General features: G+C 43.2%; 1 protein-coding gene across 1 annotated transcript in view; it reads left to right on the top strand.

Annotated features, from left to right (window-relative positions):
- Window positions 1–15,606, top strand: part of gucy2g (guanylate cyclase 2g) — a 58,666-nt gene that overhangs the window by 31,079 nt on the left and 11,981 nt on the right. The window contains 6 exon segments of the mRNA XM_072239664.1: window positions 1,232–1,336; window positions 3,569–3,640; window positions 12,275–12,440; window positions 12,534–12,689; window positions 14,047–14,218; window positions 15,069–15,209. Of these exon segments, the coding sequence (XP_072095765.1) occupies window positions 1,232–1,336; window positions 3,569–3,640; window positions 12,275–12,440; window positions 12,534–12,689; window positions 14,047–14,218; window positions 15,069–15,209 (812 nt within the window).

Here is a 15,606-nt window from a genome sequence, read left to right as displayed (position 1 = left end):
CACCCACGCAATCAATTAACCTGCACCTCTTTGGATCGTGGGAGGAAATCAGAGCACCTGGAGGAAGCCCTCACAACCATGGGGAGAATGTACAAACTCCTTACAGACTCTTTAAAAAGGACTTTTCTAAAAAAATTTTGCTTCTTCCACCCTTTTCCTCCTTTTCAGTAGTTCGAACCCTCTGGTTCTCTTAGTTATTTCAACTTCACATCTTGACCAATGATCTTCACGTCCAGATCAGCCATGATCTTATTGAATGGTGGAGCAGGCTCAACGGGCCAGATGGCAGACTCCTGCTCCTATTTCTTATGCTCTATGTTCATGAAAAAGCCTGGACAGGCTGTCTTTCAGTAACAGCACTGCAAACAAGTAAGTTTGCTCCTGATATAATACAATTATACAGGAGTAATATCACACATTTACTAGTAGGACGTCCTACCAATGGTTAGGAACAGTAGTTTTGTTTATCTAGTTTTTCTCATCCATTGTCATAGTTCAAAGTATGTTTATTATCAAAACATGTATTTTCTATACAACCTTGGGATTCGTCTCCTTTCATGCAGCTATTAAACAAAGAAACCCAATAGAACCCAATTTAAAAAGAGAAGACCATCAAACACTCAATGTGCAAAGAAATAGAACAAATCATGCAAACAATAAAAGCAAGTAACATTTAGCACTGAAGTTCATGGAAGTGAGTCCACAGCCACAAAGTCAACCATCACTGCTGCCAGTTTAGGAGTTTGTTAGTTGTAGGCCACAAATTCAGTTCAGCACATTGTCCAGCTATCTATTGTGACTTTAACCAGTTCCTTCCACACTCCCCCTGCCTCCTCTCTCATTCTACCAATGCCACTCCCCACTACCTCATCCCATCACTGAAGAGTTAACCAGGTGCCAATCAGGACCAATTACTTTGTGTTGGGGAGAGAATTACCAAATAGCTTTCAAACAATGGGCTTGACGAACACAGAGAACCATTAAGCATTCCATTTAGTTAAATCACTGATTAAATAACTCCTCAAGACATTATATTAATTCTGTCATCAAAAGAACAACTGAGAAGAAGGAGACAGTCATGATTGTGATACACTTCTGCTTTGGGAACTTGAAGGGCAAATTTAATCTGTTACATTTCGTTGGTTCAGATCTATGAACTTGAAGGAAAATATACATGCATTCAATTTCTGTTGGCTGGCTCAATGAATTATTAATATGCATTTTTTCCCAGATGCGAGAACTAAGGCATGAAAATCTGGTGATGTTCTTCGGTGTGTGCATTGATGCAACAAAAGTTTTTATCATTATGCAGTACTGCAAAAGAGGAAGTCTAATGGTAAGCTGCTTGAAAATAGAATGGGGGGGGCAGTGACTGGGGGCATCACTGCGTAATGTGTTTTTTCCTGCTTATAAAGGAAGGGATATTTATTATTTAGTGACACAGCGCGGAATTCCGGTCCATTGAGACACACTACCCAGCAACCCACCTGTTTAACATTAGCCTAAACATGGGACAATTTACAATGACAAATTAACCCACTAACCAGTATGTCTTTGGACTGTGGGAGGAAACCAGAGCACCTGGAAGAAACCCATGCAGTCACGGGGAGAACGTATAAACTCCTTACAAACAACACCAGAATTGAACTCTGAACTCCAACACCTTGAGCTGTAATTTGCATTGTGCTAGCCACAAAACTACCATGACTCCCTAAATAGCTGAAATGGCCAACTGCTTCAGCTATTACCTTCACTTCATCTTGTCCACCAACGGAATTCTTCTCAGACTTTCTTCTAAACCCACAACTTAATCGATTTGTTAAAACACTTCTTTTTAATGTTGAAGCATAAGAAAGGGGTTTGTTGTGAAGTGTAAACACAAAATACTCTGCAGACGCTGGGATCAAAGCAACACACACAACACGCTGGAGGAACTCAGCAGATCGGGCAGCATCCATGGAAACGATCGGTCAATGTTTCGAGCTGATACCCTTCATCGGGACTGAAGAGGGAGGGGGCAGGGGTCCTACAAAGAAGGTGGGGGAGGGTGGGAAGGAGAAGGCTGGTAGGTTCCAGGTGAAAAACCAGTAAGAGTAAAGATCAAGGGGTGGGGGGAGGAGAAGCAGGGAGGAGATAGGCAGGAAAGATGAAGAAGGAATAGGGGAAAACACAATGCGTAGTTGAAGGAGGCGGAACCATGAGGGAGGTGATAGGCAGCTGGGGGAGGGGGCAGAGTAAAACTGAGATGTGGGAAGGGAGGGGGAGGGAATTACCAGAAGTTGGAGAATTCAATGTTCATGCCAAGGGGCTGGAGACTACCCAGACAGTATATGAGGTGTTGCTTCTCCAACCTGAATTTGGCCTCATCATGGCAGTAGAGGAGGCCATGTATGGACATTCCAGCAGAAGTGGTTGAGGCAGGTTCGATGTTGTCATTTAAAGTTAAATTAGACAGCTATATGGACTGGAAAGGAATGGAGGGTTATGGGCTGAGTGCAGGTCAGTGGGACTAGGTGAGAGTAAGAGTTCGGCACAGACTAGAAGGGCCGAGATGTCCTGTTTCTGTGCTGTAATTGTTATATGGTTATATGTTATATATGGTTATATCCGAATGGGAATGTGAAGCACAGATGAAGTGGGTGGCAACCGGGAGATCCTGTCTGTTGTGGCGGATGGAGCGGAGGTGCTCAACGAAGTGGTCTCCCAATCTGCGTCGGGTCTCACCGTTGTAGAGGAGGCCTAAAAATGCTATTCCCTATTCCCAGTTCCTCTGTCTCCGTCACATCTGCTCCCAGGATGAGGCTTTCTGTTCCTGGATATCACAAATGTCCTCTTTCATTAATTCAATGACTTTCGGTAACCGCTCCCCCACCCCTTGATCTTTCCCCTTACCGGTTTTTCACCTGGCACCTACCAGCTTTCTCCTTCCCACCCTCCCCCCACCTTCCTTCTAGGGCCCCTGCCCCCTCCCTCTTCAGTCCTGATGAAGGGTCTCGGCCCGAAACATTGACTGATCGTTTCCACGGATGCTGCCCGATCTGCTGAGTTCCTCCAGCGTGTTGTGTGTGTTGTTGTGAAGTGTGGTTTGTAGTAGGTTTAAGTAGGGAGTGAACAAAACCCAACAGATTTACTAATTGCAGCTTCTAGAGGTCAGACATTTGTCAAGGGTGCTTGTCTTTACACAGGTGCAAACTTTTGATCATCATGTCCATTTTCCAATCACTAAAATAGAAGTAAAGGTCTGTAGAACTTTCTAGCTATTCCATTTTTTAAAATTTATTTATTGAGATATACTGTGGAGCAGGCCCTCCCAGTCTGTTGGCCACGCCGCCTAGCAATCTCCAAATTTAACCCTAGCCAATTGCCCACCAACTAGTGCGTCTTTGGACTGTGGCGGAAATTGGAGCACCCAGAGGAAGCGCACACAGTCACAGGGAGAACGTACAAACTTCTTACAGGCAGCGGCTGGAATTGAACCCAGGTTGCTGGTACTGTAAAGCATTGTGCTAACCATTATGCTATCGTGCTGCCTCCTTTTACTCAATTCATCCATATTTTTTCTTTCTAGGATATTCTGAAAAACATAGATTTTGAACTGGACTGGATTTTCAAACTGTCACTTGTCTTTGATATTATTAACGTGAGTACCAATGCATTGACCTTAGTAAAGATTCATTGTGACGCTGTGTCTGCCTTCTGTTATCAGCCATTGTTCAAAGTACTACAGCTGGTTGGGATTTAGTTTCACCCTTTCCTTCTGCATTCCCTGTAGCCTTTCCTGACTGAGGCCTCACCAGTCCCTACACCATCCAATGGAGGTCAGTTAACCAAGAATGGGCCAGGGGGTTCAAAACTGGGATCAGATTTATAACTGTTTTATCATGGGCTAGATTTGGATTAGATTAGATTATGAAGACATGTAGTCCTCTTTTATTGTCTTTTAGTAATGCATGCATTAAGAAATGATACAATATTTCCTCCGGTGTGATATCACAAAACACAGGACAGACTAAGACTGAAAAAAACTGACAAAAACCACATAATTATAACATATAGTTACAACAGTGCACAATACCATAACTTGATGAAGAAGTCCATGAGCACAGTAAAGTTCAAAGTCTCTTAAATGTCCCACATCTCACGCAGACGGGAGAAGGAAGAAAAACTCTCTCTGCCATTCCCAACCACGGTCCGACTCTGAATCATCCGAAAACTTCGAGCTCTGATCAGCTCTCCGACACCGAGTACTGAGGGCCATCTCTGTCCGAACGATTCGACCTCCTTCTCGGTCACCAAAAGCAGGCAAGGCCGGGGATTTTGAGGCCTACCCTCCGAAAGATTCCCGACCACACAGCAACGACAGTAGCGAATGGGTGTTTCAGAAATTTCTCCAGATGTTCCTCTGTGCTTTCACATCCATTCTCCATCAAATAGGTGTGAAGTAATGGACTTCACATACATACACTAGATGACTGGGAACTATCAAATGTTCCTTTTTCTATTGAGATATAGCATGGAAGAGGCCTTTCGTCCCTTCGAGCCACACCACCCAGCAACCCTGCAATTTCCTCCTAGCCTAATCATGGGACAATTTACAATGACCAATTAACCTACCAACTGGTACATCTTTGGACTGTAGGAGGAAACCAGAGCATTCGGAGGAAACCCACACAGTCACGAAGAGAGCGTACAAACTTCCGACAGGCAGTGGCGGTAATTGAACCCGGGTCACCGGTACTGTAAAGCGTTGTGCTAACCACTACACTACCGTGCCACCCAAATATTTCTTCAGGCTGCCTCTATTAGTTTTGTCACAAGAGAAAAAATTCCAGGATTGAGATCCAGCGGTGATAAAGGAAGTGATGTTCCTTCACTGATAGAGTCATGTTGATACTTTCAAATCAGGTTGGTGAGTAATGTGGAGGAGAGTCTCCTAATTCTCAGTAAGACCTACACAAGCTGAAAGCACAACATAGTCTGAAATAATCACAAAGTAACCTAATAATTTTTCTTTATTCACTTACCTTGATGAAAATGCATTCAGCTTTAAAGCATCCACTATAATTGATTATTCCTCTTTGAATGGAAAATCATTTTGTCAGTATTGTAAACATAGGCCATGTTAATTTTACTCGGTGGGTTGTACATTCCGTTTTCCATATATCTCGAAGTGAAGGAATTGCTGTTGGCAGGTTTTTTTGCAGGCAGGACTGGTTGCAGGTAGGGTTAGCTTTGTCTTTCCTGTGACCCTTGGAAAGTAGGTTTCAATTTAGCTTCATGGTCATTATGTGATGCAGCACACTGAGACTATACTGACCATGTGGCACATTCACACAAATCCTACAATAACCCATTGTACAATTCTCAGAGCCTTCCACTCACGTACACGTCAGGGGCAACTTACCTTTGCAAATCAACCTACCTCTCAGCACTGAGATTGTCACAGCAAGAACACAGGACAGCACAGTACAGGCCCTTTGCCATCAATATCGTCATCATCATCAGGGGCTGTGCCCATTTTGAGCTTTGACTGCCATGGCCCACACACTCCTGTTTCAGGTCAAGTGGATCATTTCATTGGTATTCATTTCCAGTTCTCTGGCTGCTGTATCCATCATCATTTGTCTTTGCCTTCCTTTTGCTTTCTTCCCTTCAATCTTTTCCATAACTACCGTGCATTCTAACTCCTCTTTCCTAATCACATGTCCAATAAAGTCACGTTGCTTTTTCATGATCCCATACATTATTTCTCTTTTTGTGCTTGCCCTGTTCATGACATCCTCGTTAGATATTTGTTTCGTCCATGATATTCTTTGCATCCTCCTCAAAAACCACATCTCTGTTGCTTCAATTTGTTTCCTCATGTTACAGGTTTCCCCCGCCATCCGAAGGTAGAGCGTTCCTATGAAACGGTTCATAAGCCGGAATGTCGTAAAGCAAAGAAGCAATTACCATTTATTTATACAGGAAAATTTTGTGAGCGTTTGCAGACCAAAAATAACCTACAAAATCATGACAAATAACACGTAAAACCTAAAATAACAGTAACATGTAGTAAAAGCAGGAATGATATGATAAATACACAGCCTATATAAAGTAGAAATACTTCTCTACAATAATTGCCTGCACAGATCTCTGTAGCGAAAATCTCACGCAAGCGCTGTTGGCATAAACGCGCTCTCCAGTAACCTTTAAACTATGAAGCTGCCAAATCTACCAAATAACACGTAAAAATACACAGCCTATATAAAGTAGAAATAATGTATGTACAGTGTAGTATCACTTACCGGAATTGGGAAAACAGCGCCGAGCACACTGAGACTGAGTCGTCGCAGGTTGGGTGGTGCACTGGACCCCACCCTCCGGGCCGCTGACCTGATACATTGCCGCAAAGAACGCAGTAATAGCCGGGAGGCACACAGCACATCTAAGAAAAAAGCCAAAATAAACATGCTAATTAATTAGGTGCTGCCAACACGTAATTGTCGGCCCAGATCAGAAGCGATGCAATCGGAAATCGGCACTGATCTGGGCTGACAATTACGGGGCGGCACCTAATTAATTAGCTTGTTTATTTCGGCTTTTTCTTAAAGATGTGCCACGTGCCTCCCGGCTACTGCTGCATTCTCCGGAAACGGTACAGTATCTGTCCGGGGCCCGGGTGCTGGGGTGGTGGGACATGGGGGTGTCATCTCATCGTCGATCAGGGCAGGCAGCTCATCTTCTCCTATGACTGTCCGCCTTGATGTCGAAGGTCGAGGTTCGTCGTCTGCTGTGGCTGATGAGGAAGGCTTGCTGGACTGCTGAGCCTCGTGCATTTTTCTATCACACAGTTGTTTGTAAGGACTCAAACCATCCTGCAAATATCCCCTAAACCTACGTACCCTTTCAAAATTAAAGTCGTACTTTATCATTGCAGCGAAAATCTCACACAGTTGCTTCACTTTTTGCATTCGGTTTCGATTGTTATCCTTTCCTCTTCCAACTGCATCAGCTCTTCATCTATCAGTTCTTGGTCATGGGATGCCAAAACCTCTTCAACATCATCTTCGTCAACTTCCACAAGCCAAATGCACTTTGTCCTTGCTTCGTTCACCACAATCGAAACGCTTAATTATGTCTAGTTTTACGTTAAGTGTAACACCCTTACGAGCTCTTTCGGGCTTTTCCAATACCTCAGAACTCATCTTGCAAATGGCTGCTCACAGGCACGTGCTTAAGCAATGCCATTCCGAATCCAGGGGAGAGCGGCTGCTCGGGGCGCGTGCTGCCTTTTATCGTGCGCTGATTTTTTCACGTGCTGATTTTTTATCGCACGCTGCCTTTCTTTGTAACAGTGAAAACACCTTCTGAAAGCGAAAACAGGGTACTAATGTAGGTCTTTCGTAACAGTGAGGTTTCGTAAAGCGAACGTTCGAAAAGCGGGGGACACCTGTACTAGATATTGTCCAACATTCTGATTCATATAACATAACTGGATAAACGTAATATTTCTGTACTCTGAGGCAGGTTGTCATGCCTAGTTTAGTGTTGGTCAGTATACTCTTCACCCTCAAAAGTGTCTTTTGCCATCCCTGTTCTTCTTTTGATGTCCATGTCGCACCTGCCATCTGATGTCACCCAGCTTCCTAAATAGCAAAAGTTCTGTACTTGTTTTATGTCTTCCCTGTTTATTTTCAGCCTGCAGATAGAATTCTCCTTCTTTTTGGATATCACCATACATTCTGTCTTTTTGTAGTTGATAGATAGACCCATTTTTGCACTTTCTTCAACAACTATGTCAATTAAGTTTTGTAGTTCTTCCTCCGTACTTGCAATTAACACAGTGTCATCCGCATATCTGAAATTATTGATGTTTTCACCGCCAACTTTGATTCCCAAGATGGCTCTTATTTTTTGTAATACTGTTTCACTGTACACATTAAATAAATCAGGGGAGAAAACACACCCTTGTCTAACACCTCTCTTGATTTTCGTAAACTGACTCACTTCTCCATCTATTCTTACAGCGGCAGTTTGCTCCCAGTACAGATTTCTGATTAGGCGGAGGTCTTTCGAATCTAGATCTAGAGTTTCCTGTAATAGTTCAAATAACTTATTGTGCTTCACTTTATAAAATGCTTTTGTGTAATCGATGAAACAAACAAACAAATCTTTTTGCACTTGAACAGCTCGTTCTCATAGTATCCTTAACATCAATATTGTATTTCTTGTACCTTTGTCTTTCACAAAACCTCATTGTTCTTTACCCATTTCAGCTTGTATCTTACTTTTAGCTGTTGTCATCAAAATTCTTAGAAGTATCTTGGTGATATGACTCATTTAACTTATGGTCCTATGTAATTCACATTCTGTTGCTCCAGGTTTCACAAGACGAGTGATAAATACTGATTTTTTTCATCTCTTCTGGTATTATTCCAGTCTCATAAATGTCATTGGTTAAATCAGTAAGTTTTTCAATTCCATAATCTTCAAGGGCGATAATTTACTGTTGATGTTGTACTGAACGTTTAACCTACTCTAAGATCAATCTAACCCTTCCTTCCTACGTCGCCTTTCTATCATCCATGTGCCTATTTAAGAGGTTCTTAAATGTCACTAATGTATCTGCCTCTACCATCATCTCTGGCAGGGCGTTGCATTCACCCATCACTCTCTGTGTTAAAGAACTTACCTCTGACATCCCCCCAATCCTTCCCTCCAATCACCTTCAAATTATGCCCCCTTATATTAGCCATTTCTACCTTTGGAAAAAGTCTCTGGTTGTCCACTTGGCTGATGCCCCTTATCATCTTGTACACCTTGTATATCTTGTACACCGGGAGAGCTGGCAAACTCCACGCAGACAACACTCAAGGTGAGGACTGAACATGGATCACTGGCTCTGCTAGACAGTGGGGCCACTATCTGTGGTACCATTTTATCTGTGGGACCGAGCCACCCATTTTATCTCTGAAGTCAGTGAGATCAGTAGTGGGCATTGAGAGAACCTGGACCATTGTGTCTGTTGAGTAATTCTATGACATTAAATGTCCAGGAATTATTCCCTAGGTGCCCCTCCTCCTTCCCTTTCTCCCAAGATCCCCTCTCCTCTCCTAACAGATTCCTTCTTCTCCAGCCCTTTGCCTTTTCCACCTGTCACTTCCCAGCTTCTTATTTCATCCCCTCCCCCCCCCACCCACCTGGCTTCACCTCTCACCTTATAGCTTGTCCTCCTCCCCCTTTCCCCACCTGCTTATTCTGGCATCTTCCCCCTTCCTTACCAGTCCTGTTGAAGAGACTTGAATGCTGCCTCTTGAATGATTGTCGATTGCATCGCCTCTGATCTGGGCCGACAATTACGTGTTGGGCGGCACCTAATTAATTAGCATGTCTATTCGGCTTTTTTCTTAAAGGTGTGCTGTGTGTCTCCTGGCTACTGCTGCATTCTCCGCGAGTCGGTATCTGTCCGCGGCCTGGGGGTTGGGGCGGTGGGACACTGCGGTGTCATCTCATCGTCTGTTTCCATTAGGGCAGGCAGCTCATCTTCTCCTATGACTGTCTGCCTCAATGTCGAAGGTTGAGGTTCATCGTCTTCTGTGGCTGATGGGGAAGGCTTGCTTGACTGCTGAGCCTCGTGCATTTTTCTATCATACAGTTCCTTGTAAGCACTCAAACCATCCTGCAAATATCCCCTAAACCAACGTACCCTTTCAAAATTAAAGTTGTACTTTATCATTACTCATTCGGTTTTGATTGTTATCCTTTCCTCTTCCAATTGCATCAGCTCTTCATCTATCAGTTCTTGGTCATGGGATGCCAAAACCTCTTCAACATCATCTTCGTCAGCTTCCACAAGCCAAACTCACTTAGTCCTTACTTCGTTCACCACGATCAAAACACTTAATTATGTCTAGTTTTACGCTAAGTGTAACACCCTTACAAGCTCTTTTAGGTTTTTCTGAAACCATAGAACTCATCTTGCAAACGGCTGCTCACAGGCACGTGTTTAAGCAATGCCAGTGAGAATGCTGTTCTGAATCCGAGGGAGAGCGGCTGCTCGGGGCGCGCGCTGCTTTTTCCGTAACAGTGAAAACACCTTCTGTTAGAGAAAACAGAGAACTAATGTAGGTCTTTCGTAACAGTGAGGTTTCATAAAGCGAACGTTCGAAAAGCAGGGGACACCTGTATTTGTGTAATAAGAGACTATAGCTGGGTGGTGGAGAATGTATTGACTAGCTGCATCACTGTTTGGTACGGAAACATCAATGCCATTGAATGGAAGATCCTACAAAAAGTAGTGGAAACAGCCCAGTCCACTATAGGTAAAGCCCTCCCAATCATTGAGCACATCTACATGAGACACAGGCACAGGAAAGCAGTATCCATCATCAGGGACCACCACCACCCAGGAATGCTCTCTTGTCACTGCTGCCTTCAGGAAGAAGGTACAGGAGCCTCAGGACTCTCACCACCAGGTTCAGGAACAGTTATTACCCCTCAACCAACAGGCTCTTGAACCAAAGGGGATAACGTTACACAACTTCACTTGTACCATAACTGAAATGCTCCCACAAGCAATTGATGACTCTTCATCTCATGTTATTGATATTTATTGCTTGTCTACTTACATTACTATTTCTTCTTGCATTTACGTTTTGGTGTCTTCTGCACTCTGGTTGGACGTTCTTGTTGGGCTGGTATTCTCTTGATTCTGTTACAGTTATTGTTCTATAGATTTATTGAGTATGCCCACAAGAAAACGAATCTCAGGGTTGTATATCGAGACATATATGTACTTTGATAATACAATTTACTTTGAACTTTGGCTGACAGGTTCAGGTCTATGGATGTCAGATGCTCACAGGATCAAATGGTAACTGTTATTCCTTACTCAACTAAATAGAATAAAATTAGGGACAAAGTTGAATGACGGCCTGGACTGGCAACATTTTTGCATAAAAGTATTTTGTACATTGTAGTATTTTTATGTCCTTGCATTACTCTGCTGCTACAAAACAACGATTTTCATATCTTGTAAAGCCAGTGATAATCAACCTGGTCGTAATTCTGATGAACCAGGATGAGGAGGTTCCAGACATTATTGGGGGTGGTGTTTAAACATTGGATAAGGAGATGAGGGTGGATATCATTGAAGGTTGTTCAGATGAGGCCAAGTAGCTGAAGCTTGGGGAAAAAGAGTCAAATCTTCTTTGCATGTGGCATACTACTGGCCTCTCAACAGTCAGCTGAAGACAAAGGAATGGGAATTAGAATTGGTTTATTATTGTCACATGTACAAAGATGCAGTGAAAATCTTGTCTTACACGCTGTTCGTACAGATCAGATCAAGGCACGGGTCCTTGGTATTAAAGTCCATCGATCAAACTGACAGCAGAGGCAGGTAAAATATTGAAGAAGTCATGAGGAATATATTCATCAGCCAGGACATGGAATAAAAGTGAATGGAGGTCGGGGGACAACTTTATAAAACTTTGCTTAGGCCACAGCTGGTACATTAAGTGCAATTCTGGTCACTACTCTACAGGAGGGTAGCACTGGGGAGTGTGCAAAGGAGATTTGTGAGAATGCTTCCTGATTTGGAGGGCTTTATTAATAAAAAGAAAGTGGATATATTGGATTTGTTTCCTTGGAGCAGAAGAGGCTGAGAGTAACTGGACGGAGGTTCGCAAAATGATAATTATTACCAAGATAGTGTGGATAGTGAGAAACTTTGCCCCTTAACATACTGTAGACTGCATAGGTTTAAAGTGAAGGGTAAAAGTTTTAGAGGGGATTTAACAAAAAATTTTTTCACCAGGGAATAGCTGCAATTCAGGAAGTCCTACCTGAAATAATGGTGGAGGCAGTAACTCTTACACTGTTTTTATTTTATTTATTGTTATTATCTTTTCTCTGCTAGATTGTGTATTGCATTGAACTGCTGCTGCCGAGTTAACAAGTTTCTTGTCACATGCCGGTGATAATAAACCTGATTCTGATTCTAATTCTGAGTATTCATTTGAGCACTTGAATCACCAAGGCACAGAAAACCATGGTAAATGGGATTGAAATAGATGGGTTCTTGAAGGTCGTGATGAACTGGTTTGTTGGAAGTCTGATTTCTGAGATCTGTGTCTCATTAACTCTAAATTTAATCACAGAAGTTAATTAGTTACACAAACATTGCATCTTGGGTATTCCCAGATCCTGCATTACTGATGATTATTAAATTCAACTGCCATGTTAAATGTTGTCTACGGAAGGACTGAATGATGTTTTGTATTTTAATTAGGGCATGATATTTTTACATGATAGTCCGCTGAAGTCTCATGGTAACTTAAAGCCTACAACCTGCCTAATAGATAGCCGAATGCAAGTCAAATTATCAGGATTTGGGCTCTGGGAGCTTCAGTATGAAGGCAAAAGGAAAATAATCTTTGAAGATATGGATTATACAGGTACATTTAATTACCCTAAAGAGTAGCTTAGAAAATGTAAGCATTTAGAGAATTACAGTTATCTTCACATGTGTTTAATTTGTTTTCTGGCAGATCTATACTGGACAGCGCCAGAACTACTGCGTCTTGACGAATGTCCATCCTGTGGGTCCCAGAAAGGAGATGTGTACAGTTTTGCTATTATTGTGAAAGAATTGATTTATCATGGGGAAAATGGTCCATACCATGATTATCAGATGGACCCAAAAGGTAAAACAGTTATGTCTTATATCACTTATATCTATTGTTATTGGTGTAGTGGATTTTATTCTGTACTTTTTCTTTTAACTGCCTAGACCTGTAGGATTGATCTGCTTGTCGTTGTTCAGAATGTATTTTTGCCTCATTGAGGCCCTCTGCTGGTCGGAGTCAACCATGCATGTTGTGTCCCAGCCGCCTACGTGATACATAAACCAGGCAGTACGATATGGAGAGTGACCTGATGCCCTCTCCACGCAGCTGATGAATCCAAAGGAACGGCAGAGACTGATACAGTTTGGCCCCAGCGGCGTGTTGCGAGTCAGTGTTGGACTCAACACAGGGCTACGTTAGGGTCTCTTGCTTTTCCCGCAAGGTTCACTGCCGAAGGTTTCTCCATGAGTGGGTATAGCTGCAAGGCAGCAGAGGTTTGATATCAGATAGTGTGGTTGGTAGGTGATATTAACCATGATATCAGCTAGGTGAGCTTAGGTGAGCTGCCATTCACGGCGGATGAGCCCCGTCTGCCCAAAGCAACTGGTTTAAAGATGCCAGTAATCCGCCTTTGCCCCTTCTCCTGTCAGTAGAAGCTGTTCCGCTGGGCTTAGTAGCTAAGTCACATGTGAAGGCCAGAAGCTGGACTTGGTTGTCAGGGGCTATCTGAAATGCATGCCTTCAATAGGTTTCAATAGGACAGTAGGTGCATTCAATATCAGAAAAATGTCTACAATATACATCCTGAAATTCTTTTTCTTCACAGACATCACCAAAACAGAGGAGATCCCCAAAGAATGAATGACAGATAAAAAGTTAGAGCCCCAAAGCCCCCCCCCCCCACAACTCTCCCTTCCATGTACAAACAGCAGCAAGGCAATGAAAACCCCCACCCCCACCAGCAAAAAAGCATCGGCACCCTCCACTGAGCACGCAAGGATTTAATAGGGAGCTTATCCCCGCTACCACAACTGGCTATGACAACCATAAGGAACGTTTCTTTTCTTTAACCTTTATATTGAGAAATAAACTCTATTGCTATGTCTTTAGAAAGTGGGAGGAAGGTTTTCCAGAGTTCAATTTTGGTGCCATTCTGTAAGAAGTCTCTGTATGTCTCCCCGTGCGGAATGTGTGAGTTTTCTCTGGGTACTCCAGTTTCCTCCCACAGTCCAAAGACCTACTGGGTAGGTCAATTGGTCATTGTGAATTGTCCTGTGGTTAGGTTAGGGTTAATCAGGGTTGTCAGGGATCACAGGGCAGCCTGGCTTGGAGGGTCAGAAGGGCCTGCTCCTCACTGAATTGCTAAAGAAATAAATAAAATAAAAGATTTGACATGATTAGAATGTTATTTCACTCTTCATTTCATTGTATTTAGAAATCATCAGTAAAATTATAAGCCCTGTAATGCTGCTGAGGCCTACTCTGTCAGTGGAGAAATGTAATGAACGGATTGCTTCCCTGCTGAGAGCCTGTTGGGATGAGAGTGGAGACAGAAGGCCAACCTTTCAATCGATCAAACATACACTGCGAAAGGAAAACCCCAAAGGGTGAGTCTTAAAGATTCGCTCCTTGACACTGATGGACGCTTCACCTGTCTTCAGTATTGACTTCTATAATAAAAGTTCACAACAACTCTGGTCAAATCAATGCTTTCCATTCTCACTTGGGTAGCTGTTTTTAAGAACAGTTATTAGTTTATTTGTGTGATGGGGTGGAGATACATCTCTACCAAAGGAGGTGTAACACACTCCTCTCCTCCACTAGCCTGCAGGTCACCCTTGGGCAAGGTGTAGCATCTGCTTAGCCCCTGATCAGGGTCACGTGAAGCCATAGGAGCAGGTGGTAGATGGTTGTATTATCAGCTGGTGCGTATCACAAGTCCTGGTTAGGTGACCACTGTCGCCAGGCGGACAGTCTCTGAAGATTATTGGTAATGTCTGGGGTCACCTGTCTTGTAAAGACACGGCCCAGAAGAAAACAATGGTGAACCCCGCTTGTAGAAAAGTTTGCCAAGAGCAGTCATGGTCATGGAAAGACTATGATCGTCCACAGCATACGACATGGCGCATAACAAATGAACATGGAAGGTCTTTTCCAGGTACCTTGTCCTGCTCCTCCGGGTTTGGCCCCTCTCCAGAGATGCAGCCTGGGCCTTGGACTGCTTTTCTCTTCGTTTTAACTTCTGTTTTCCAAAGTATGTGTTATATTGTATTTTTATGTTACTACTCTTTATGAGTGAAGTTGACCAATAGCAGAAAGACTGTGATGCATCGTGTACCGAACTTTCAGCTGCTGCACTTGTGTTCAGATCCAATTCAGTGTGAAAGGCAAAAGCACACTGAGCGAGCTCCAGGAATGAATGATCTTCCACTGATACATTTCTCTTCACCTCTACAGTGAAATAACCATTCTAGATTCTATGGTGGATAAACTGGAAAAATATTCCAATCACTTGGAAGAAGTGGTTGCAGAGAGGACACAACAACTCACACTGGAGAAGGGGAAAACTGACCAGCTGTTGACCAACATGCTGCCAGGGTACAAACTCTGGAACTTACTGATGTTACAGAAAGTCACAAAATTATCTTTATAACAGTTTTATTTGTAGTATGTAAAAGTAGGTGGTGGGGTGGAGATATGACTCTGCCAAAGGAGGTGTAAGGCATTCCTCCCGTTAGCCTGCAGGTCACCCTCGGGCAGGGTGTAGCACCTGCTTTACCCCACCACCCCAGATCAGGGTCATGTGGAGCCATGGGAGCAGGTGGTGGATGGTTGTATGAGCAGCTGGTGCATATCACAAGTCCTGGTTATGTGACCACTGACACCAGGCAGGCTATCTCTGAAGAGTATTGATAATGGCTGGGGTGACCAGCATTGTAAAGACACTGCCCAGAAGACTTCTGTAGGAAAATTTACCAAGAACAATGATAGTCAA

The sequence above is a fragment of the Mobula birostris genome, chromosome 21 (assembly GCF_030028105.1).
Source record: "Mobula birostris isolate sMobBir1 chromosome 21, sMobBir1.hap1, whole genome shotgun sequence".
In the NCBI taxonomy this organism is placed as follows: Eukaryota; Metazoa; Chordata; class Chondrichthyes; order Myliobatiformes; family Myliobatidae; genus Mobula; species Mobula birostris.
Note: the sequence above shows the minus strand (reverse complement) of the source record. Positions and strands in the feature narration are given on the sequence as shown.